The 24,959-nt window shown below is 40.8% G+C and overlaps 1 protein-coding gene across 1 annotated transcript in view; it reads right to left on the reverse strand.

The window, feature by feature from the left end:
- The window catches only part of SGK1 (serum/glucocorticoid regulated kinase 1), a 78,258-nt gene that overhangs the window by 46,250 nt on the left and 7,049 nt on the right, over positions 1–24,959 (reverse strand). The window contains exon 2 of the mRNA XM_065057052.1: positions 4,839–5,054. Coding sequence (XP_064913124.1) covers positions 4,839–5,054 — 216 coding nt within the window. The remainder of the gene's footprint in view (positions 1–4,838; positions 5,055–24,959) is intronic.

The raw sequence follows: 24,959 nt of genomic DNA on the forward strand, positions 1-24,959 counted from the left end.
TGTTAGCTTAAATGGTCACTTTTCAATTGTTTTCCATTTTGCCTGAGCTGTAGCATCATTTGACCACTGTCCTTTGTCTGTTCTTTGCTCCTTGGCAACCTCTTCCCAAAGGATCCTACCTACTAAGGCCTGTACCAGGCACTTCAAAGTGGATCTCATTATATAGATGAAGGGAAAGAATGGCCCAGCTTGGCCAGAAGGCCTTTCCCAGGCATTTGTTGCCCTATCACTGGTTTGTCCTCACCCACACTAAGTATATTTATTTCCCTTCCCTCCCTGTGTGTCTACAGAGGGGCAGAAGTAAATTCAGTGAATGAAGGGGTAGAGGGTCTGCTTTGATGAGTGTGGGTTAGACCTTCTGAGCTACCCTGAACTGAGGTCTTCAGCAGTCTGCTCTCCATGGCACTCAGGGCTGCTTTCTGGAATAATCACCGTTAATTTAAGACCCTGCAGTGTGTACTGAGTATTTCTAATTATTTCATCAAAGTGCATTACTGTGTTTCTGTCTTTATCAAGTGTAATCTGCCATCAGGTTTTTAATTTGCCTAGGTTTACTAGAGGTTCTCACAGTGCTCTTCAGATTTTATTTCACTGAACAATTCTGTTACCTGAACTTCTTATTTTCACCTACTTTTCTTTTCCAAATTACAGCATTTTTTCACATATATTGGTTCCAGGATAAATTGTCCCATACTGGGTTTCCAGTTTTCCCTGTTGCGTACACTCATATGTTTGTGTATTAACTAGCACTTATCAGGGTGTAAATCACATGGTGCCTCATTGCTGATGTAGATCATTAAATGCAGGGGGGCTTTTTATCCAAAATGTGTGAGAAAACCACCTTTTCCTAAAAAGCTCAATCAGATCTGTCACCAAACTCCATGGAAAGCTAGTCAGATATTTCTTTTTCTCATCTCTACATTTTCCTAGCCCATTAAAAGGCTTTTATTTTTATGATGCCCATTTACACTATGTATTTCACCTGAAACATATTCTTACCCCATTTCAAATGCAGGTTTGTAGAAGCTGGCTGTTATTTACGTGAGAGATTCATAAGTAGAGCTATCTCGAATAATTGCCCAGCCTTTGGCTTGGATGCATTTTCTCCAGTATTCCTCATCTTTGAATCAAGACTTGAAATACAGTAAAGTGTTGAAACCTGAGTGAAATCAAGAGCTCTTCTATACACAGGAGCTTTCAATGTTTTTAATAGTAAAATAAATCCCTGAAATTGATCTAATAGCATGTTCCAAAAGTGGTTTTGAGGGTAATTATCTTCTATTAAGCTGCAAAGGACTTGTCCAAAAAGGTGGCAGCAGCAAATTCTGTGCAGTCTTAAGCAAGACTTCCATAATGCTCCTTCACAAAAGACACCAGGCATGGATGTGGGTGGAGGAAGATGACCCAGCTCTCTCAGTAGCCTCCATCTCCACTGCCAGCCCCATAGCAGTGGTGAGAGAGGGTGAAGAGACCAAAACCCTTTGTGAGATCCATCATATTGCACCTGACATGGGGACAGGTGCCACCTGGGTCTGATGGGACTCAGTGCCCTGCTCAGCACCCCTGACCCCACAGTGATGCCAACAGTAGCTGTGCTGGACACAGAGATGCTCCCGGCAATTTAAAGCCAAGTTGCTCAAATGGGGTAAACACATTAGTTTGCTCTTCCTCTCCTGTCGTCCTTTATCTGGAGGCGGCATGAGAGGGTTTTTTTTAGCTTTGGAAAGAAAAGACAGCTCTAAACATTCAGGGCTTTGGTCTGCTAGGTAGAGATGTGTCTGTGGTGCTTCAGGACAAAAGCCAGCTGGTAGATAGGGTAGCAGGAGCTTTTTTAGACAAAGGGGAAAGAACAGAACAAGCCTTGAACCTAGCTGTGGGCTCTGAGAAAAAAAATAAGATATTTTGAGCTCACTAAAAAGGTCTGCTATCTTTTGCTTATTTAGAGGAAGGTCTGAAACAAGGGCACAACAATACAGAGCAAGCAGCATATACAGATCAGACAGAGTCTGAAGGATTTTTGTATGTGTGTGTGAGTATGGTTTACCTCTAACAACCCAGCCTGATAAATCCTCACCTGGGAGAGTGAAATCACACACAATTTTCACCATGTTCCCCTCTTTCTATTTAGTAGATTGCTAAGCAGGTGGTTTGCCTGCTCTTTCAAAACCACATGGGGTAGTCGTCATACAGCGCAACAACTTATTTTGAAAGGAAATCACCCTCCTCATCAAGCTGGTGAGTTTTACCCAACCTGAAGTATGCAGATAGACTTGGAAAAGTGAGGAATGGTTATTGTAAATCGTTACCCTGGCAGTGATCCAAGCCCTTAGGGCTTCAGCTGTTACACTGGTAGAGCAGATATAAGCTTCCATATAACTCACTAATCCACGTTAGTTACAAAACCCAATATTATACCTATGTAAGTCAGTCATGTGAAAATTAGCATGATTTTCTGGCAATACTTGACAATTATGTAGTCCACTGTATACAATGATGGAAAACGTTATAAGAATACAGAGATAATGTACTATCATTTAAATAACAGAGGAGATTTAGTAGAGGTTACATCAGTAACAATTTATAATGTCCAACTGACACATGCCTTAATAGAAAAGCTGGGGGAAGTGGAAATGGGAGCATATCTTAAGAAAAAAATCTCATTATTTAAAATACTTTCAGTTTCAATATAATCTTATATATGTTTATTTATTTCCATTTTTAAAGACTCCACTGCATAATTACCATCACAGTAAACAAGCAGTAATGATTTTTTTCCCTGGTTTTGTGTTGGAAGTAAGAATACAAATACAGACATGTGTTCCCTTGGGTGATGAGGTTAATCAGGCTGGTTTTTATAAGCCTTTTTTCAAACTGATCAGAATAGCCTGGAAAGTGTCAGAGAAAGCTTGTTGCCTAGAATAAGCCTTTAATAATATTTCACAGCTGATTGCTTTGTGAATTAATTTGCCCTTGAGCAAAAGGACATGGTCAGTAGGACCCGTGTATGTGTTGTTGTTGAGCATAGCACAAAGGAACTATACTCACTGTAGCAGTAACTGGTTGCAGTATTGAAAAGCAGAGAAGGAAGAGTAACAGGGAAAAAGAGACAAGAATTAGCCAGAAGAGACAACTGGCACACCCCAGGCTCCCTGCTGATTTAAGAGAGACCACGTTCTTTTCTCCTTGAAATACTGTATCTGTTCAAGTACATTGGTTTAAAGTGAAGGGAGTTACTTCACGTTTATGCAGCTTGTGCCATTTGTAACCCCCCAAGAGAATCTCACCCAGCAACTCTCTTTAAACCTGGAAAAGGTCAGACATGGAGCTCCCTCAGCCTTTATTATTAAAAGCTTCCTGCCTGGTTTTACTGTAGAAAAGAGGTAGTGGCCTTATGATTAATCACATCAAAGGCTCTGTGCAGTAACTTACTTAAAAGACTCCTTTTGCAGGATAGCTTTATCCAAGGAGTCTTTCTCCAGATGACGTTATTTTTAAAGCAGCGTGCAAAATATCCCTCTTGCTGCAGACTCCAGCTGCTGACTAAGCAGCCTCTCTGCTGCCTGCAGTAAGGAGACTGAGAGAGTGTTCTGGGGGAATCTATGTTCAGCCAAATCCATCCCATATGCATGTAAAACTTAGTGGAAATCAGTCGTTGTGAGGCCCTACAGCTTTATATGAGTACATGTGATTTATGTCAAGGCAAAGGATTTTCAGAATCCTCTGTCTTTCGTGCTTTCATTTTTTAATGCTTCAGCTTGAGCAAAATTAATCTTCTTAATGAAGTAAAATGGAAGAGTAATTACCTCCTCTGCTTGTGCATATGTTTCACCAAAATGCCTTTGCATGATTTCTGAAGAGCATAGGACTTCCATTTTTACGTGCTCTTTGAATTTCCCTGTTTAAAAATGCAGCAGATGTAGCATGAAAAAAATGTTTCTGCTGTGAGACGTGTGCCAAGGCTCTGATAAATGCCGTGTCACATTTGCTCTGCTTTGTACTTGGAAAGATTCTTATTTGTTTGCTTTTATGTTTCTACAACTCTCTCCTCTTTTTGTGTGTGTGTGCACTGTTTCCAGCCAGGCATGGTTCTGTGAGGGATGAAGGGCTCAGAGCAAAACTTTCTGTTCTGTGTTTGGCTTTTCTCCACAGGGATTAGGTGGAGCTGAATGATGAATGAAAGGTGCAAAGTCTGCCTCAAGAAAGCCCCTTCTTGACCATTTCATCTCAGCCTTTACAGCCCTGTCACCTTCACATCTCTGTGCAATAGCCCAGCACTACATGCAGAATGGTGTTGTCATTGATAACCTACCAGCGTGACTCGAGGCAAAACAGGGTTTCCCTTCTGCTTAAGAGACCCACTGAATCGCTCACCTCCTGCTTGGGAAATCTCCCCAGAACAAATTCTTAGTTCAACAGAGAAAGCTACGTATGGCTTGTCGGGGGAAGAAGGGTGGTCTTGTAATTGTGGGACAAAAGGGAAAAAATTAACAGGTCCTGGTCCTTTTCATTATCTTGAAAGGATAATGTTGCCTCTCTGCACCTCAGTTTCTGTAAAACAGGGAAATATTACTTAGTGTTACTACTAATCTGTTCAAACACTGAGAGACTACAACAAAGCACTTTTGTGAAGAGGCCTTTGTTTCTCCTGCTATCTGTGGGTATCAAAGTCCAAGGTAGCAAGCAGAGCCCAGATGTGCACAACAGGCTTGCTCAGTAGAGTTTTGGATTTTGGAGAATGCCCTCTCTCGCAGGGAAGCACAGTCTTTAAAGTACAGCCCCGTTATCGGTGTGAAACACATAAACAAAGTTTGGGGATGGAGGAGGAAAGGGCGGCTTACTTTGCTGCTTCTCTGTCTCTCCCAGGAGCTGGCCTCGGCCTCCTGGGGCGCAATCCCTCGCTGGAAAGGGTGGTCGCTCAGGCAGGTTTGGCACAGCGGAGGCTCAAGCTCCGAATCCCCTGGAGGTAAATGCATCACAGTGGACGCCGGGTATTTGAGGCTGGTGTGCGGGTGCTTTTCAACGCTGACCATTGGGCTCTTAATCCACCTTCGTACCTGTCAACACAAAAAGAAGTTATGGTCTCCCTTTGCTTCGTGGCAGCAGTGGGATGGCACAGCAGGGTTTCTTATGAGGATAAAGGCACAGATGGGGGAAAATAATCAGATACCGTATAGGGCCAGGATCAATTTTCTGTAGGAGAAAATACTAGGCAATGTCAGGGTGCGTGTGTGAACACACACCACAGCCAGGCTTTTTACGCTGACAATCATTTGCTGCTTTGTGCATGTCTGCCATAAGTTTATCTACAATATGAAGTTATCAAGCTTTATAAAGATATTAAAACATACAGTAGACTGCTAAGAAGAGAAAGACAACTGCTCCAAACAAGCAGCCCAGACAGCTCAATTCCCCCTGTGGAGAGAAAGCAGACTGTTTTTGCAGGTATACAATTGTAATACTACAAGCTTTCTGCAGTCCTTTTTCAACACCAATATCTTCTTTTTAATCTCTGACTTCATCTACTATCTCAGCCTTTTCTGTGCTGCCTGTCACTAGCTTCAAGAGTCAGTTTCTCATGTTGACCTGCCCCAGATGTTGGCCTTGACTCTATCTAACCTGCCTTCTCCATTTTCCTGCAGCTCCCTGTCTGGGACCTGGTGCGCTACAGCAGGAAGGACACTATGCGCATAATAAGCTGTTCTAGCAGGGCATGATGTCAGCCTCGTGCACTTAATTTGCTCTTCCTTTCACTCCTCTGACTGTTTTCTGCCATGTGAATCAAAAGTATGGATTTTCTAACAAGACTGTGAGGAGTCAGAGACCTTTCTGAGCTCTTTTTCCAAGTAATTTTGTACTGTGAAAAGCAAAGAGATCACCGTATGGACTGTGCTATATTTGCACTCAATCTGATCAAATCTCTTTCATTTGAATGTGAAGAGTAGATAGGGATATTTCAGAATTTGTTTTACCAACACAGAGCAGGAAGGCTGAGACAGCCAGAGCTGACAGTCCAACCAGCCTCCTATTCAGATAAGGTGACCTCTTTGCTCCATGAGCCGAGTCTCCTGTCTGTGCAGGGGAGCAGGGCAGGGCTGCAGGGACTCACTCAGGGGTGCACAGCACTCCTCTCCCTCCTTCTCTGCAGGAGCAAGCCAGAAAAAGCACTTGGCCTCAGCATTGCCATGCTTCATTAGGAGATAACATATGCCGTTAGAGGATGCTTTACATCAGGAAGATAAACATTTTATGTCACATTAGTCATGAGCACAATGCCAAGTGTTTGATTAAAAGTGAAAGTCTATATCGCAGCAATGGGTTACTGGGATCATGTATGACCGACAAACAGAATGAAACATCTCTAAATGGCCTTCTGCTGGTGACTCCTCCATGAGCAATACACCCGCGACTGCCCTGCAGTGCTGACCTGCCGGAAATCTCAAGATTAGGAAAATTTTTCTCCCTATGGAAACCAAGCAAATAGATGTCCTTCTGTAGGCAAATGAGCCACTTCTCCCTTCATTTTCATTTGCAATTTTAACAACATCTGTTCCTGTGGATGATATTGGCCCCTACTTCCATGCTCTGGGGTATCACTACAACAGCTTATCCCCCTTTTGCTCACTATAGTTCTTGGATGCTGTGGATGAGAGGTGCCATGTCTGCAAGCTTTTGTAACAAATTTTACATAATTGAAACCCAAGTGCTTGAAGTTCTGTGGAATCATTTTCCCAAGATGCTAAAAGCAATGTATGATTCTATCAAACTTCCCTGCTTTTATAATTCCTAAATTCCCTACTAGTGTGCACAGAGATTGTTGGCTCACCATTTTCCTTATCCAGACTTTTTTAGCTTCAGGTTGGTGGGTTGAAGTTGTAGGGGGAAGTGTTATTTTTTCATATTTCATTTTAGCAAACATATTTTGAAACTGATCTTTTGACTCTGGGAGATTTTAACCACATTTATTTTGCCAAGCATAATTGATTCTATGATCGTTAAGCACATCATTAAATATATTACTCTCCCCAAGTAAATTCATGGTTGTGTGTCTTGATCTAATTCCAGAACTTAGTATATTGAAAAGAATAATTATATTCCAGGTCAAAAAAAACATGCTTGATTTTCCAGTGTAGTTTTATTATGGGAAGCATACAAGGTATTTAAGGTGATTTTGAGGGGAATAAATGACTGTTAATTTTGTCCCCTTTAAGTTAGGCCTAGTGATCAGTTAAATGTTTTCTGAGCCAATTCTGTCTTTCTTACTCAACATCCTGCATCTTCAGTCATATATTTATGGGTGCACACAGTATTCAAAAGTATGTGTGTAAGAAGAATCAGTCAGACAGCAGAGAGGGGCTTGGGCTGCAGTGAGGTGCAGGTTCAGTGTTTCTTAAAATTCAAGGGACACAGCCCAGACTTTTGATTGAGACTACTTAATTACATAGACCATCAGCTCAGGCAGGAATTCAAATGCAAATCTGTGTTTGAGGTTTCATTGAGACCCAATGATGTTTGGTTTTATGATTTATGCAAATCCAGGGCATTTGCAGTGACACAGTTAATCAATAATTTCTATTGTAGACCTGTTGTCTCACTGTGTTGTGTTTCCACTTACAGATCTCCAACCTGTATGTGTATTAAAAAGCATTCTAAATATGACCTGATACAGCATAATCTGTCTGTATTAGATGATGTTGTATTTGTACCTTTTAATGACAATGAAATATACATTCAGCAGAATAATGATAATGAATTAAAAATTACCAACCAGTGCTTTAACTTGTGTGAATGGTAATGATGAAAGTAACAGAGCACACAATTGATGAAACCACATACACACGTTTAAGTGTCATCTTCTGGCTTTGCATCAGCAAGTGGTCCCTGAGTTCAGAGTGAATCCTAAACATTTTTTCTTACTATTGTTTATTCCAAGCTGACTCCTGGTTTTAACTCAGGAACCTCCCTTTTCCTCTGAATGACTTTTTGATGCTTAAAAATGTTGAATAAAATTGATGTTTTGACATGATAACTCCATGTTATTTATACATTACAGCCTGTACTGAGAGATGGAAAAGAAGTACGATTACAAACAGTGAGGTGCTCATATTGTCATTCTTTTAAATACAACCGGGTTTTGGGGAAACTAAGGTAGGAAAATTTCAGGAGCATTCCAGCTTTGAGATTGAATGGACTACCAGGATTATTATTATTATTATTATTATTTAATGGTCAGAGCCAGTTCCAATAAGTTAGCACACCCACAGTTCCAATGCACCAGCGGACAAAAGGTTTAAAACAATTCCAGTTTTCCTTCCTTGGGTCAGGCAAAGTTCAGGTTCATATACATCCAGCCATGACAGCTCAGCCCAGGATGCCGTGCTGACTCACTAAAAGCCACCGAGGTGCCAAGCTGGAGCTCTGTGCTGACAGCCTGGCAGCCACTCCAGGGGAGCTGAGTAGGGGCTGCCACCTCCGTCGGTGCCAACGTGCTAGTTCAAGAGCCGGTGTGTTTGTTAGTTTTAGAACTTGCCTACATAGATGTGTTAGTGTCCACTGGCCCAAACACGAATTAGGTGAGCACACAGTAAACCCTTATGTAGATGGCTCTGTTCAGAATTTAGATGGGCTTAATTCATTCTGTAGCCACTAGCTTCATGTACCTGAGTTAAAATTTCAGGCTTTATTCTGAATTGAAAGGTACATGAGGACTTTAATGGCATTTAACTAATCTCCTCTAATTTCACAGCATTGGCTAATTCAGACTAATGTCGCTCAGTATCTCTCTGCAAGCAAACCCTACATTTACCTTTTGAAATTCACAGATAATGCAGAGTAACACGCATAGAAGAGTGTGGTAATTGTTACCAATACTCTGACTGGAAAACGACATTATTCACCCCTGGCTTTCAGCATGTATCCCTATCTGAAAGCATTGAAAAAATTGATTTGAAACTGGACGTATGAATTGGCAGCACCTTTATAACAGCGAGGCCAAGAGCAGACTTCTGAAGAAAAACAACTTCCCCGGGTCTCAGGATTCTGTTGACATTTGTAGATTATATATTACTTTTCAGAGTGACTCAGTTAAGTTTATTGAAACGTTATGTGTATATATTAATCATTGAATTGTAAGTCTACACTATAGTTTTTTGTCTAGCTTTAACCTTAATAGACTTCAGAGATTTTTGTGTTTTTAGTATTTACATTTACACTAGACAAGTGCTTTAGGTCTATAGCTCTGTTTGACTTGGGCTATCTTAAATGTCACTAAAGATTTCAAAGTGCAAGGCTTCATTTCTTTTGAATTCACTTTGACTTAAAAACTACCTCACTGAATTGCTCAAAAAAAGGAAAAGCAGTTTTGAAGAAATTTCTCACAGTTTCTTCCCTGACTGACAAAGTTTAACAAGGAGAAGATTGTTTGTTTCTTAGGGCATTGTGTGATGCTTAAATACCACAGTGCTGGGTGCCTCACACATCATGGCGATGTGAGGAATATTTGAGTATTCAAATACATTTTCTTCATTCTTACCACAATATCCATCTACCAGTAAATAAACTAGAGCCTGCTCCTAGCTGCAGGAAGCAATTTTGTTCTGAAATGCTTCTGAAGATTTCCATACCTTTATTTTCACAGCAAGGCTCTTTAAATTCCCCAGGCAACTTCATCCACCATTACAGAATATAAGAAGCTGATACTGTGTCTGAAATAACCCGAAAAGGACTGAGCAGAACAGAAAAGAACTCCCAGTTTCTTCTTGCCCCATCGTGACTATAAGTTCATTATGCTTTTTCTCATCAACAACTCATATCCACTAGAAACGGCTTCAGCTCCACGACTGTTGTGGAGTGGCCAGCCATTTCTGGTTATAACTTCATTTATGAGATTCACTGTTCCCACACTAATTCTTTGAAGGTACAACCTCCCAGGCCTGTGCAGGTGGACATGAGCCTGTTTTGCTGGTGGTGTGAGCTGAGCAGCTGCCCGTCAGCTGTAGTGCAGTAGCTCCACATCAGCATCTCGTCACGTTCAGGGCCAGTGTCTCCTGCTGCTAAGGCTGAGCAGGAGATCATCCATATCCATCCATACAGGCAGGCTTGAGATTTGTCAAATATTACCTTACTGCTATTAGCTAGAAGTTGATTCAAAATGTTTTGGTGAAGCCTTTCCTTGCCTTGTTCAGAGACAAAAAAAATTCAAGGCAAGAAAAAGGTAGTTTACCAAAACTGTGAAACATGGTCAGCTTGAATATATCCACTAACCTGGATAATTTCTGCAAAGAAAGAGTTTTGAAGATGTCAAAGCAACTCATTTCAACTTCTCCAAATAGAGAAGTTTCACATCTTCAAATAAAATGATGTTTCATTTATTTTAGCCTTGAGACAGAACAGTTTGTTTGGAATAAATGCAGTCAACTTCATACTCACAGACCTTCTTGGCTGGGAATAAACTTGAGTATATTATACCTCTTCACCCCATCATAGCTTAGGATTTTTTTGTACTTCTGGTTTTGTTGTGCAACCAAAGGACTTTTGCAGCTAGTCAAAGTTGTTTCATATTTCTTGCAAAGACCGCAAACAAAATGGATGAAATTTTTCGCCATTCTTTCAAGATAAGTGAATTCAAAGGACTGTTGTACACCTTTCTAGTATGTGGCCATCTGTAACTAAACCTAAACTAAATTGAAATGTTACTGTCCTTGTCATAAATAAGGGAATAGCTTTAAATACCCTCTCCTCAAGCATGGAGTATAATATTGCTGAAAGGTGAACAAGTACTTAAAAAAATAGGCTCTTTATTTTCTGAATAGTTTTTGCTCTAGTTTCTTTGTTTGCTTTACTTTCCAAAATTATTATATCCAGCAGTGATAATCGCTCAGACCATAAAATTGCCAGATGTGATTAAATGAGATTTGCCAAGATCCAGGGTTTTTTTCCACTCCTGGCTTTTCCTCTTATGTAATAGCAAACAGATACGGCTTTTAATTTCATATGGCTCTGTTGTCAATGGCATCAGTCGACTCAGCACGTTTTATACTTTAATCAGGTATTCATAAGCTGTTCCCTGTCACTGTAATCATGAGCAATATTTTCCATGGGAGAAACGGCCTGTTCACTGGGGGCTGCTGCCGATGCAGGCATGGCTTTTGCTGGAGAGAAGCAGGCGCCGATGGCACCTGTGGCCATGTTGGGGTGTCCTCTCTGGCTTTGGAGACTCTGGAAAGCCTGGTGCTTCCCAGGACAACCACAAGCTTGTTTGCTGACTTCCCAGTCAAAGGCTTGACTCTCGTGGGTGCTGGATACACTGGATAGGAAAAGACACATTGTGCAGAGACCTAACATCTTGCAGAGGATATGAAAGTCACACTACTGCACTGAGTCCCAGTGCCTGGTGCAATCTGCTGATTTTAGTAGGATTTAGAGATATAGTGTGACATTACATGTTCTGGAGCAGTAAATATTAACATAGACGAAGGAGGGCACATGTTTGTAGACAAATTTGATAGGCCATTAGAGCACCTAAATTGCAAACATTTGATGAGGACTGAGGGTAAACTGAATGCTGGAATGACTTAAGGGAAACTGTGGAAATCTGCCTGGAGGTCCAGTATTATCAGCCAGTTCTCAGTGAAACATCATACCCATCAGCACAGCAGTATCACATTTAATCTGATGGCCTGTGCAACCGTATGGTCTGCACAGCAGCATTTCCTTCTTCTGAAACTGTGGACAGGCTTTTTTCCTGGTTTTGCATGGGATTGGAATAAATCACTGTGTGTTTGAACTTTTCTGTACTTATAATTCATCATGAATATTCCTGTTTGCTTCAGTTCATGGGTTTTTATGGCTCTCAGTCAGCTCCTATTTACTCTACATGTTGCAATGCAAAGTCTCTGGATATTCATTTCCCTACCAGACAGTATCAAATACCTTGATTGTGATCTAGGTCAGTGCATGTGTGTGTGCTTTAGTTCAGCCTCCCAGTGATATCAAATGTACTTTTCACCTTCTCTGGTGGCAGTTAACCCAATACCCTCTTTCCTTTTCCTGGCATTATCTGATTGTGCCTCAGACTAGGATTTGAATTTTCATCCATTATGTAAACCCTAGGTGGACACGGAGCTCTTGGAATCATCTCCCTTCAGCCTTGAGGGCGACTGTCAGGAAACCTATTTAAATTACAATTAGGGAGATTACAGAATGAAAAGCTCCATTGTTCAAACTGTATACAGTCATCTACTTAAATGGAAAGTAGTAAATGAGAGGCAGGTTGATTAGTGCCTGGACTGAGATATATCACTACTCTCTAGCTGGCTTCGACATTTAATTTGTCATGTCCCGTAGGAAATGCAACACAGCAAAAGAACCAGTTTGTCAAATCACCTCAGGCTATTTTTTCCCTCCAGAGCCCTGAAACACATCACTTTGTTGATTAACAATCACATTTTATTTTAAAAAGGAAAGTGAAGGGCAACTCACTGCAGAGTCATCATTTGCTGTTTACTTTGCAAGCTGAGAAGCTGCTCACTAAAAAGAGGCTGAAGCCAAGTAACAGAGCACATTGTTTCCACCCAGGCCAGGATGAACAGGACCTGGATTCATGGAGAGTTCAGTCCTCCAGGTGTGCCAGGAGAAAGGTCACCTGCATGTGAGGGAGAGCCAGGCAAGGAGGAATCGACAACAGCTCAGGGTGGAGGGCTGCAGACAATGGCAATGTCCTTTCCAGGAACCCCAGGACACTTTGCTCAGGGGCACCAGGTATTGCCAGACAGGGTGATTCAACTCTGGCTGCCACAGGACTCCTGCAAGCCCTAGGAAAATCCATGCCAGTTCTCTGGGGTTTGGTTTCTCCTCCTATCTTTCTCTTCTTTTGTTGTTTCTTCATAAATTCTTTAACAAATCTTTGTAGAGAGCTTCCGCCTTTCTGGCTGCCTGTAGGTGTGACTTTAATAAATGCCACAGAGAAGAGCACACGAAGGTATATGTGATGGTCTTAACTTGCTGTCTTCCATGGTCTACCTGACACCCCAGACACTGCTGGAACCATGAGAGCTGGATTAGAAGACTGACCTATCCTAGTTCTGTTTTTCTTTTTTCTTTTTTTTTTTAATATATTTTTAATATATTTGTAATGTGTAATAATCCATGCAACCATCTCCATCTGCCTCCAGCAATATGGATTTATGCTGTACAGCTAATGGGCAAACTAGTCTGTAGTAAATGTCCAGGACTCCACCAAGCTCAACACATAGTTCCCCTTCAGCTCATATCTTCAGGTTTCCTCCCACAGAAACCAGTGCACAAGGAGGAGGACAAAATCGTCTCAGCATGACAGGAGCTGGGACACATACCTGAGTCTGAGGGCTTGGAAGTGTTTGTGAGTACCCCAGACCCAGGTGCATTCCTGGTTCATGCTGAGTATTCGATCTGTTCTGTGACACATCTCTGCTCAGGTTCATTGTGTTGTGGTGAGCATCTCAGGGCTTTTGCTAGAGTTTTTAATCAGTACTTTATTGCCATTTACATACACACCCACCCACACCTCCCAAAATATTTCACTTGGCATAACAGCATCTTGCAGAAATCAAATTCATCTAAGAGGAAACATTTTTCTATATTTGTTGCTGTCATCAGTTGCAGTGTCAACACTTGAAGCAAATAAGGCAGATTTTTATGATCTTAAGTATGAATGACATATCTCCAGGCCACAGCAGGAAGTCAGCAAAGGGAAGACTCTTAAAAAAAAATATGTCACCATGTGACTGCACTGAGGCAGCAATCCTAAAGGATGATGGGTACCAAAATGACTTGAGGAATTTGGGATCCTCTGAGCATGGATTTGAATATTCCTGCTGAACAAGTTGCATTCATGTAGGTCAAGACAAGAAAATTAGGCAGCAAACTTAGGCACACCAGTAATGCAAATAACCAGTGTTAATGAGCACACAGAAGACTGCCTGGCTGATTTTCCTGTTCCACTCAATGAGAAAGCTCCTGCCAACTCCAGTGGTGCAGGAGAAAGTCTGTAAACCCCACATCTCACATTGATAGCTAAATTAGCTTTTGCTGTGTCCTATTATTGACTGAGTGATATGTTTGAAATGTGGCTCAAAAAAATCTAAACAACTGAACAAACACAATTTAGAGTTTTCCTCTCTTCCTTCCTCCCATGTTGCCCTTGATAACAATTGTTAGTCTCATGGGATTCTTTTCTCTGTGAATAAATAAATAACTGATGTGTTGGAGTCAGGTAAGAGCTCTTGGATCAATTGTAAGCACTGATGGCACTTGTTTCTACAGGAGATAAGACAATAGATTCATTGTCCACACTGGTGTATAAACACCCTCTCTCTGTGTATTATGTCAAAGAGGAAAACAAAACAAAATGGAGTTTATTGTGTATGTGCAAGTCTAATCTTTGCATGCTACTGAGTTAAAAATGCTTTTCATCTAGATCACATAAAACCAACATGAACAATATAACCCCAAATCCTGTCCAAATAGTCCAAGGCTACTTGCTTGTACCTTCTCTTTTCTATTCTCTGTTTTATGTGAGGAAAGCTAATTGTCAGTAAACCCAGGCAGTGTTTACTTTAACTCCTGCTCTGATAAACACCACAGCCCACATCTATCAGTCAAAGCCTCAAAGTAGTCAGCAGGGTACTGTGAGCATCTGAGCCACGCAGAGCAGCCAGGGAATTAATGTTTGGATGTGGATGGGCTGCAAAGGTAGCTGAATGAAAAAAAGCCCAAGCATCCTTCAGTAGTTCAGGCTGAAATATCACAGCATTATAAAGCTCAATCTTTAAGGCAGCCAGGACCATTAGATGTGCCAGTTTGAGGTGCCCAGTCCTTCTGGCCCTGTGAGACATACATGCCAAAACATTAACAGAGCTGCGAGACAGACCACATACCTCAGAAAGCTGCAATTTTCCTGGAGCAGCTCCAGGTGGGAGATAAGAGTGTTTTTTCACAGATCAGCACCTTTGCAAGGCCAGGCTGGAATAGGACCTGGCAGGAGGGACTTGGGCAGCCCAGACAGGCTTACCTGTAGTGTGGCATAGCAGTGCCATGGGGGACCCCGGCACAGCCCCGGTCAGGAGCCCCAGTGGAGCACTCAGGAGCTCTGGGGTGGTTCTGTCATCTACCAGACCTCTGGGTAACATAGGCAATGGAAATGCCTTTGTTCTTCCCATCCTGAGTAAAAGGAGATGTGTTTTCTCAAAGGCATGTCTTCCAGGAAAATATCCACCATTCCTTTTCCTAGCTTTGTCTAGTGGCCAATTTGCATCCGCTGTCGAGTTGCTGAGAATACTGTTTGAGGAGATACAAAAAGTCCCAATCATTCAAATTAGCCATTTTAAAATGGTGTCCCAGCTGAAATGCTGTGTGTGAGGCACCAATACATTCCAATAAGGATTTAAAAGATTATTTTGTTCTGAGCCACACAAGAACTTAGGTCTTAAAACATCATCTTCAGTAGGGATTTAAGCTAGGAGAAGGTTTTGTAATTCAAGTGTTTTGACATATTAATCCAGTGCCAAATGTGACCAATTCCTTTAAGAACTTTCATTGATTTTGTGTCTTATTTTTTTCCCTGCAAGGATGATAAAAATGAAGTTATGGAGAGTGACACTACTTGGTACATACCCTGTCACAATAGAAAAACATATGGTCCTGAATAATTTTAAGAGAAAACATACATACATCTTCCTCTAGCAACTACACAGAGTAAAACTCTAATACAAGAGACACTTATGAGGTCAACATTTCTTGGTTAATGAATCAAAACTTTCTGTGAATTATATTCTTTTGAGATACATAATGAAATCTAGATCAGTCTATCTGAAAGGTGGACCTAACATTTATAGTATTTCCTGCTGCCCAAAGCTGCAAGCAACATTTATTTATAGTCCCATGAGGAAAAAATTATTATTTTCTAGTTACATTTCAGTTTATTCTGAATTTTTTAAAAAAATTTATTTAGCTTCCCCTTGCCTTGTGGAGACTAGATGCCTCATCCACTGGAGGAATAGGTCTTAGAGGCTCCCTTGGAGAGTGGATAGTGACTTCATGCTTCAAAACCAAACCAGCAAATACAAGATGAACTAACAAATGTGAAACCCAGTCCCATTACATTTTCATCACCTATAAAACTGCAGCTGTTTCAATTTGTGAAACCAAGCAATTTCTCTTGCACCTGTCAAACCTGTCTGGTATTTCAATAAATTGTTCCATGTGTTGTTTTTGCTCATGTTTTAACATAGCTTGAGAAATACGCTCTTAAAAGGGCTAAGTATAGAGAAAAAGTAGAGTTAATCAGAGTAAAACCACATTTTCAAACTGCCAGTCATAAACAGTCATTCATATGTATAAAAGAAATAAAAGTTCTTCAGTGAAAAATGTAGTAACAGATGCAAACCAGACACATGGAAACAAGGGAGGCTTTCTTTCTGCCATTTACATTATTTCCCTTCTTAGCTTAGTATTTTTCCAGAGGCATGCTCATAATCACAAAAAACATATTGCCCAGCACTTTTATTACTTGTGGTCTTCACTTTATTACAAGACAACGGCAATAAGGATCTTTGTTTTAGAAACACAAGCTGAAATGTAAGTCACCAACACTGACTCATCAGCTTGAGGGCTGGAGTCTCCCACATGTGAAGGTTGCTGTTTTTGGGAAGCCTGTGACTGAAGCAGCTTGTTTTAAATTTCTCATTCCACATGCTTGGTTGTGTGTGGGTTTTCTTTTGCCTAATTCTTGGGAAAACAACAAAAAAAGAAAAATCAACAACAAAAAACCCTCAAACAGAACTCTGAAGTCATTTCGGGTAAAAGCCATTGGAAGCTAATGCATTTTTCCTCTGAGGAAGCCAACATTTCTTGAGGTTTTGAAGCTGATCCAGTTAAACAATAACTATGACATCAGAGAAAAGTATCTACTGTTGAAAATATGCTTCAGGTAGGAAGATCTACATGATTGCGGTTTGGTGTCTCAATAATTTTACGGGTCTCCTACTCACCAGTGTAAATTACTGTGTCAAAGAATAAGTGAAACAGAAAGAGAGGTATCATTTTGCTTAAAGAATTACCTTCATTTAAAGCAAAGAGAAATTGAAGAAGGGAAGTAGAAGGAGGAAATGCCTGAGACAGACAAGTTAGCCAGGTTTTTAAATGGACTGAATAGTTTTTCTAGTAATACGAGCATGAAATAAGGGAAATCAGACCACAGCTTAACGTTGTGGAGTTGGACAGTGACTCCTTTGCTAAAGACAACATTTTCAAAAACAGCTAAGGCACCAGACTCTTGGCTCCTTCCAGTCCCTGCAACTCACTCCCCTGGCTGGCGGTGCAGGGAGCCTGGGTACCCGGGACACCTGCCTTCGATTAACCTGCTAGGGCAAGGGGGCTAATTTTGAGGTGGCGTATCTACAGCACAGAAACCTGACATGGGTGTCTGGATCCCATGTTAATGCACAGATCTGCAAAGATGTTTGGATCCAGAAGCTGCTGGGGTTTTCTAAAGCTCACCCAGGTTCCTCCAAGAGCTTCATAAAGTGCAGTGCTGGGCTGAGCATTTTAGTAGCTTGTAATAGAGAAGAATCAGTTTCTTCCTTCTTCGCTGTATGGGCCTATTCAGTGCACATGCTACCAAATGGGGAAAGGTCCATATGGGTTAGGCCTTGGAGAGGAAAAAGGGAGAAGTATGATCAACAGAAGAAATTTAGTAATAAGATTTATTTATATATTTAACTTCTGGAGGACTGCCAGCATGTTTGGAACTCTACAGAAAGAGAACCTCATCAGGCTTTTCTCATATCTAATTACAGCTCTTTCAGGCTTAGTATATACTGAATAATTGGGGGATGGAATGATCAGTCTCAGAGTAGCTCTGATTTTTTTTTTTTTTTTTCCTTCAGCATTGCTTGATTAATTTTAAACAGAGAAGGAAAGAATTTATTTAGTCTGGGCATGATATCCCAGAGCAGTCACCTTTTCTCCCTCAATGTTGTACTCAGAAGAGGAGGGCAAACAAAAAGCCATAAGAATAAAGAAACATCTGAATCTGAAAGAAGGCCCGTTTCTCTCCCAGGGGGGCTGGTGGAGGGTTTATACGTGGAAACCATGGGCTTGGGGAGGAATGTGCTAATGGATGATTCCGACAATGTGAATCAAATCTTACGATCTCCTTATCAAAAACATAGATCTCCTGTCTCCTCCAACTGTATTGTAAGTCCTGATATGATGCACTGGGGAGACACTGACAAACTGAAATGCAGGAGCTAAAGGAGAAGTATCAGGGTCAGGGTAATGAATGGAGACTGTAAGTGCCCTCTCGAGGACTGCATTGCTGCTTGCCTGTCCACCTCTCCAAGGGGCTTGGCAATGTCAGGGGCCTTGAGCTAAGGAGTGATTCTGTCCATCATGCTGTATGAAATATTATACCTAAAACAACCATAAAAAAAGGAATTTTAAGAGAGGTTTATGCAACCCTTTTTCTTTTAGTCAAGCAGTGACATAGCACAAAACTTGTCTGTCCACAGCATCCTGTGTGGGAATATGGGCTTGTTCTAATAAAAATAGAGACCCAGTATAGAAATCCTCCAAACCTCGCTCCACTGTGCTCACATAGCACACCATTTCTAGTGTGGCATCAAAACTCCCCCTGTTTCATGGGGCAGGAAGAGAAGTAACAATAAAACAATGTATGCATATAAACATACACTCATATATATGTCTATATATGCTATGTGTTAACATGCATGTATATACAGGGTTAAGTCCAGATCTCAGGCCCCCTTGTAAAATTCAGTGACCTGGTTTGTTGTTGTTGTTGTTGTTGTTGTTGTTGTTGTTGTTGTTTGTTTGGTTAGTTGGTTTTGGTTTCTTTTGTTTTTGTTTTTTTTTTTTTTTGTCTGGAAATATTTTCAGAAGTGCAGAAAAAAGATATTCAAGACTAATTGGGGAACTTCAATAAAACAGCATGGAGGATGCTACTCAGTTGCCCTGATGGGATGCAAAAAAATGGTTCTACACCAAATCTAGGAGACCTGTTCCCAGTCTTCTCATGTACTTTGTCTGAACTGTAGGTCAGTGCATAAGGGTTTATAATGTGGCCTGTCCTTTTTAAAAAATGACATATTCACAAATTCCACTTTCACTGAATGATTGTTCATCAGGTACCTCATATTCTCTGTACACCCTTAGGCAAGTGGTGGCCGGAGATGCTGCACCTAACATCACCTGAATGCAGCCAAGAATAGTTGCAGTGATAATAGGCAGAGGAGGCAACAAGGTATTGCCCTGGTACTAGGATAGCAGGAGGGTCTTATCTTCACCACCACACAGAGATGTGTTCTGCAAAATACCTTTGTTTGAGAAACCTGTCTGTTTCATTTAGACCAGAGACACCAAGAATGAACCAGACAGGGATAATGAACTTGACAGAGAATTGACTGTGAAAATGTAAGCTATGGATGGATCAAAAGCCCTGGTTCTAGAGAGGCATTGGGAATATTGGCATTGTTTGGTTCTCTGAAAATGCCAAGCCTTTAAAGCAGTACAGACATTGCTGGCCTAACGACATGCCCACCATGCCTTACTCAATGTGCAAGGGAATACAGTTGTTCCATGTCACACCTTGTGAGCCTGGTGACCAATGAACACTCCGCATTGAAGGCTATATCTTTAGGATGCACATCCACAGAGCTGCTGAGTATTGAGCAGCATTTATGTTGATATATTTTTGGGAAGTTCAAAATCAGCCCTGACTAGTAGTCCTAAATATAAAGGCTTGGTTACTAATTAGCTTTGTCTTGTGGTTTCCCAGATGAACAAGGAAGAAAGAGAAAGGATGTCCACTGACCAAGAGAGATGACAACATGAAGCCAGGATGCAAACTGAACACAGAGCTTGGGGGCACAGATGTGCTCTTCATCACACCTCCACTTTTGGTATTCAAACAAAAGGCCACACTACTGAGATAAAGATTGTTTTGGTTCTGGGCCCTGGAGGTGAACATGAGCTGAAATACCTAAACAGATCTCTGAAAGAACTTCTGGAAGAGACATTAGATAATGCCTGTTGCTTCCCTTGGCTCCATGTGTGCTCTAAACTAGTTGGTACTTTGGAATAATCAGTTCTGTATCACAGCTAAGCTAGCTCAACAAAGCTAGTTCAGACCAAGACAATTGTACCTGGGCATTTTAGGCACACTTACTTGCATATTTTGCTCCTTTCCCAGTTACAATATCATAGTTACATGGACAAACAGCAAGTTTGATGTCACATATGAAAGAATATATGTCTAAAAAAACAGTTTGAAAAAAGTTTCGACATTTTATTTTGATCACAGTATGTGACTGATAATCCTGAGCATCTGATCAGAAGATCAAGATCCTGAGAATCTGATATATTATATTTTTGTTAAGTTCATGGACCTTTTCTGATGAGAGATTGAGGCTCGTTTGAGTGAACATATATCCTTGCAGATCATGGAGATATCATTTTATCTGACGGGCAGAGACGACATTTTGAGCACTGTAATTATTATCACCATAATTGCTTTTATTATTAAAATAGTCTACATAACCTTTAATTTCAAGGATTCTTACCAATGAACAATAGAAGGCCATTTTAGAAGAGTTCAAACACGAAATGAATCACAGTTTACAATCATTAGCTGCAGGTTGTAAATTCCTAATACTGGGCATCGTCCCAACTACATAGCTTCAGTAGCAGTATAGCTGTTAACTTTATTATAGGTTTTTATATCACTGGCTGTCCTCCTCCAACATTACTTTCCATTATCTTCTCTTCAGATGCCTTTTGTTACAGCTCTTCTTTGCGTCACAGCCTAGCAGTTAGTCAGAAAGGTTTTACACGGAGGATTCCCACAGTGATTTTGTTCCCTTAGCATAGGTTTAGTCCGACACTTCAACCAGAAAAGTTGATGTTACAATGTCTATTCTTGTAAGGAGATCTCTTTTAAGTTGACCTTTTAGGAATGAGGCATCTGAAGTTTTGCATGAATCAAGGTGTGTCAAACAATGATGATGTTCTTCAAAATGTTATTAATTTTAAAGCGAGGAATAAATTATAATTAATCAAATTCCAACCTACTTACAGTTAAGCTGTTAAAGTTTAACAGTCTTTCATTAGATAAATGCAGGGATCTTTTAGGAAAACAAAAGACAGTGAAAGAACTATATATTTTTTCACTAATACATAATTACTTAAAACGGAAAGAATTTCAAGCCATTTTAGTGACCTATTCTTGGGTGAAATTTCTTGCAATACATCTACAAATTTTATTGTTGACCTGCAGTTCAAGCATTTGTCTTAATAAGCTTTTTTAATTTATTTCTGCTATACACTTGAAGATATTTAACTGTCCTAGTAAAAAACATACATAGGAACAGATTGAAGAAAGACAATCTAGCAAATATCTAATAAAAACAGAGCAGGAAATAACATAAAAAATATCTTTCTCATCTGTATTTGCAACCCACCCCCTGCTCCTCCCACCCCCCCAATCAGCTATGTAAAAAACAACTTTGATAGCAATAGACAGTGATTTTCACCATCTTGTGTTCATGAAGCCTCAACTGAGATTTGAATCTGACTTGTTTAGGTGGTGTAAAAACTCAGCCTCTTTTTCTCTACCCTGAAGAGCTTGCTATCTAGGCAGGTGGTCAAAGGATACCTGCTAGCTAAGGTGGCCTCCCGCGGTCAAACACTACACCAGAGTCAGAGTTGCAATGAGAAGTCTATTCTCCTGAGTACTTGTTCAACATGCAGTATGGGTGCAAAATAACCCCTTAAAAATACTGCCTGAAAAGGTCCCAGCCAACTGGGATGTTGGAAGAGTGCTGCTGTGGGTAGGTGGGAGTGGAGCCTTTCCATAATGTGAACCCCAGGAACAGAAGGTTGTAGCACGGAGGGTGTTGGTCTCTTCTCCCAAATAGCAAGTGATAGGATGAGAGGAAATGGCTTCAGGTTGTGCCAGGGGAGGTTCAAATTGGATATTAAGAAATATTGCTTCATGGAAAGGGTTGTGAAGCACTGGAACAGGCTGCCCCAGGAAGTGGTTGAGTCACCATCCCTGGAGGTGTTTAAAAGATGTATAGATGAGGTTCTTGGGGACATGGGAACATGGTTTAGTGTCAGAGTTAGGTTACGGTTGAACTCGATCTTGAGGGTCTCTTCCAACCAAAATGATTCTATGATTCTATGTGACAGTCCCATATTACAGGGTTCCCTCTCCTCCTTTTAAGGTACACTTGGGATGTTTTGAGGGAACCCTGATGTGCACTACCTAACCAGCAGACACCTTCACCATGTGTAGTCCTCCAGATCTTTTCAGAAGACAACTGAACCCCCACTGTGTGGTTTGTACAGTGTACAAAAATATATGGCCCAGCAAAGCACAAGCAAGTAGGTTGTTGGTGTCTGGACAAGTGGCCTCTTGGCTACCGAGTCACTGCATCTAACCACATGCATGGCTCCTCCTTCACTGGAGCTGGGAAGTAAAACAGGTTACTGCTGATGGTGGTGCATATCAAATGAATGCCTGCCCATATCTACAGTCAAAAGAGGCAGCTCCCACCCCAAAAAGAGGCAGAGCTCACCATCTGTCTTTCTGATGTTATGCAGAAGTTTGCATATTCGGGGGGTGCCAGTGGGAGACACGAGAGAAGTGAAACAAATGCTGTGTTATGGAGCACAAGTGGGCTCCAGTCTCAAGCTGCCACCTCTTTAGCCGTTTCCTGATGCATCCCAGTAAAGGAACAGGCTTTGGCCGTCATGGAAAATACTTAAAATACAAACATGACTCTTGGCACTCTTGACTTTGTAGGACCTGCAGAATCTCTATTTGTCATGTTTTTTTCTTGAGCAATTTCTTAATGTGCTGAATAGACTGGAAATAATAGCTTTTCAAGCTTAACACAGCATCCAGCATATTCTGGTGCCACTGCCACGTGAGCAAGCCTGTATCAGGCACTTCTTCTGACCATTTGAAAAAAAAAAAAAAGAAATTATTTTGGTGCTTTTGTCATTAAGCTGCTTAAAACTCCTGAATAACTTCCAGCCACAGCAAATCCTAGCAGATGTTTACTGCTGCTGTTCCAATAAATGCTTTATTTTTTTATTTTTTTTTTTGTGAGAGTGAGTTACAGTAAAGGTCAGGAAAAAAGAAAAGTAGCTTCTGTCTTGTATACTAACTTGTCTAATTGACTTAGTTAACTATTTTATCTTTGTCCACTTATCTGTGAAATGTGAATGTTTTTTCTACCTCATCAGGGTATTCTGAGACTTGGTTAATTGCTTGTAAACTGATTTGGAAACCTGTCAGTGCAGACTCTTCAATAAACATTTAAATTGTTGCTCCTGGAACTATTCATTGTTTTCTTACTCTCAATATTTAATCATCTTGCTGTAAAAGCAACTGTTGTAAATAACAACCACTAACAGTTATTTTGTGATAATACTATCTAGAAAAACCTTCTGTTTTATTGATTTGATTTTGCAAGCCTCTTTTGTGTTTTTAGACCTTGTTTGTTTTTCCATTGCTTTAGCATCTCCATTGACATGTTCTTCTGCAGAGATGGTTGCTGTCCTTTCATTTTCTCTGTCTCTACTTCAGCCGATTTATTATAAAGATATAAGCTTTCTTCTTGCTTTCAATTCTCTGATTCCTCTCTCCACGGCCACAAGCTTTGACCTTCCCTGAGCTTGCAACCCTCATCAAAACCATGTCTATAATTAGTACATAGGGTAATATGTGCACTAAGTTGCTCCAAATTCTTAGTCCTTCCCAGACCCTGCAGATAGTATTTATCACTCTCCCCGTTTGGCAGAGGAACCACATTGATTTTTTAGCAGACACAGCTGTCTGCGTTCTCAGTATCTCACTTCACATTGCCTCTTCCCACACAGCCAAGAGTGTCCAAAACCCCTTGTGCTCTTCTTCTTGCTGGCAGTTTCTTGCATCATGAGGTTTTTCAGACAATTTGGATGCTCAGACTGAGGGTAAATGATACTAAGGCTGCTGAGCTGAGTTATGATAGCAGTGACATCGTCTGGGTAGGATTGCTCTAAGAATTTAACTCCAGACTCTGTGGCCTTTAAAACGGTGTTAATATCCACTTGGCAGAAGACTAAGAGATCTCATGTCTGGCCCTTCCCCAAACAGAAGCCATGCTCAACTCTGAAGGCATGTAATGAAGAGAGACCAAAGCACTATTCAGGCTCAACCAATATCTAATCTGATCTTCTAAGGAATGAGCCAGAGCAGGCTCTCAAAGAAACCTCTCCACTATTGCTATTTCATTAGTGACCTGAAAGTGGTAGAACAGCTGTGAGTGTGTCTGGAAAAAATCAGTCAGATTTTGAAATTAAAAAAAAAAAAAAAAAGAAAAAGAGGAAAAATGAAGTCTGCTTCTCAGAAGGATCGAGCTGAGATAAAAACTAAATCTTAAGATTAATTCTGTCGCCTGTATTTTCCAGGAGAAGAGTGATGTACAGCATGGGAAAAAAAAAGCCTTATGGGACTGTGTGTATAGAAACAAAAATTACCACATTTGAAGATGGGGCAAATTTTAAAGAGTTCAATGGAAAATGAGACAACATGCAACATGCATTTACCAGTATGCTAAGCTTGCCTGATGTCTTCCTTTGATGAGGCAAATTTGGATAATCTAATCCGTATGGTCTTCGGTAACTCAGTAAGACAGTGATAACACGAGAGAATTAATTGGTTAAAATGGAAAATAAGAGTGTTCTTACAAAAAATCATTATGAGAGAAAGGAACTAGCTAGAAGTGTATCAACAAGAGGACAGTTAATACTGGAGGCGGGTTTGATACAGTACCTAGGCTTGCACTCATACAATTGTCCAGTGACACATGGGATATCTGTTCAGCAGAAGAGGACCAGAGTGGGAGCAGAGGACTGGG

Source organism: Columba livia, chromosome 3 (genome assembly GCF_036013475.1).
Source record: "Columba livia isolate bColLiv1 breed racing homer chromosome 3, bColLiv1.pat.W.v2, whole genome shotgun sequence".
NCBI classification, from domain to species: Eukaryota; Metazoa; Chordata; class Aves; order Columbiformes; family Columbidae; genus Columba; species Columba livia.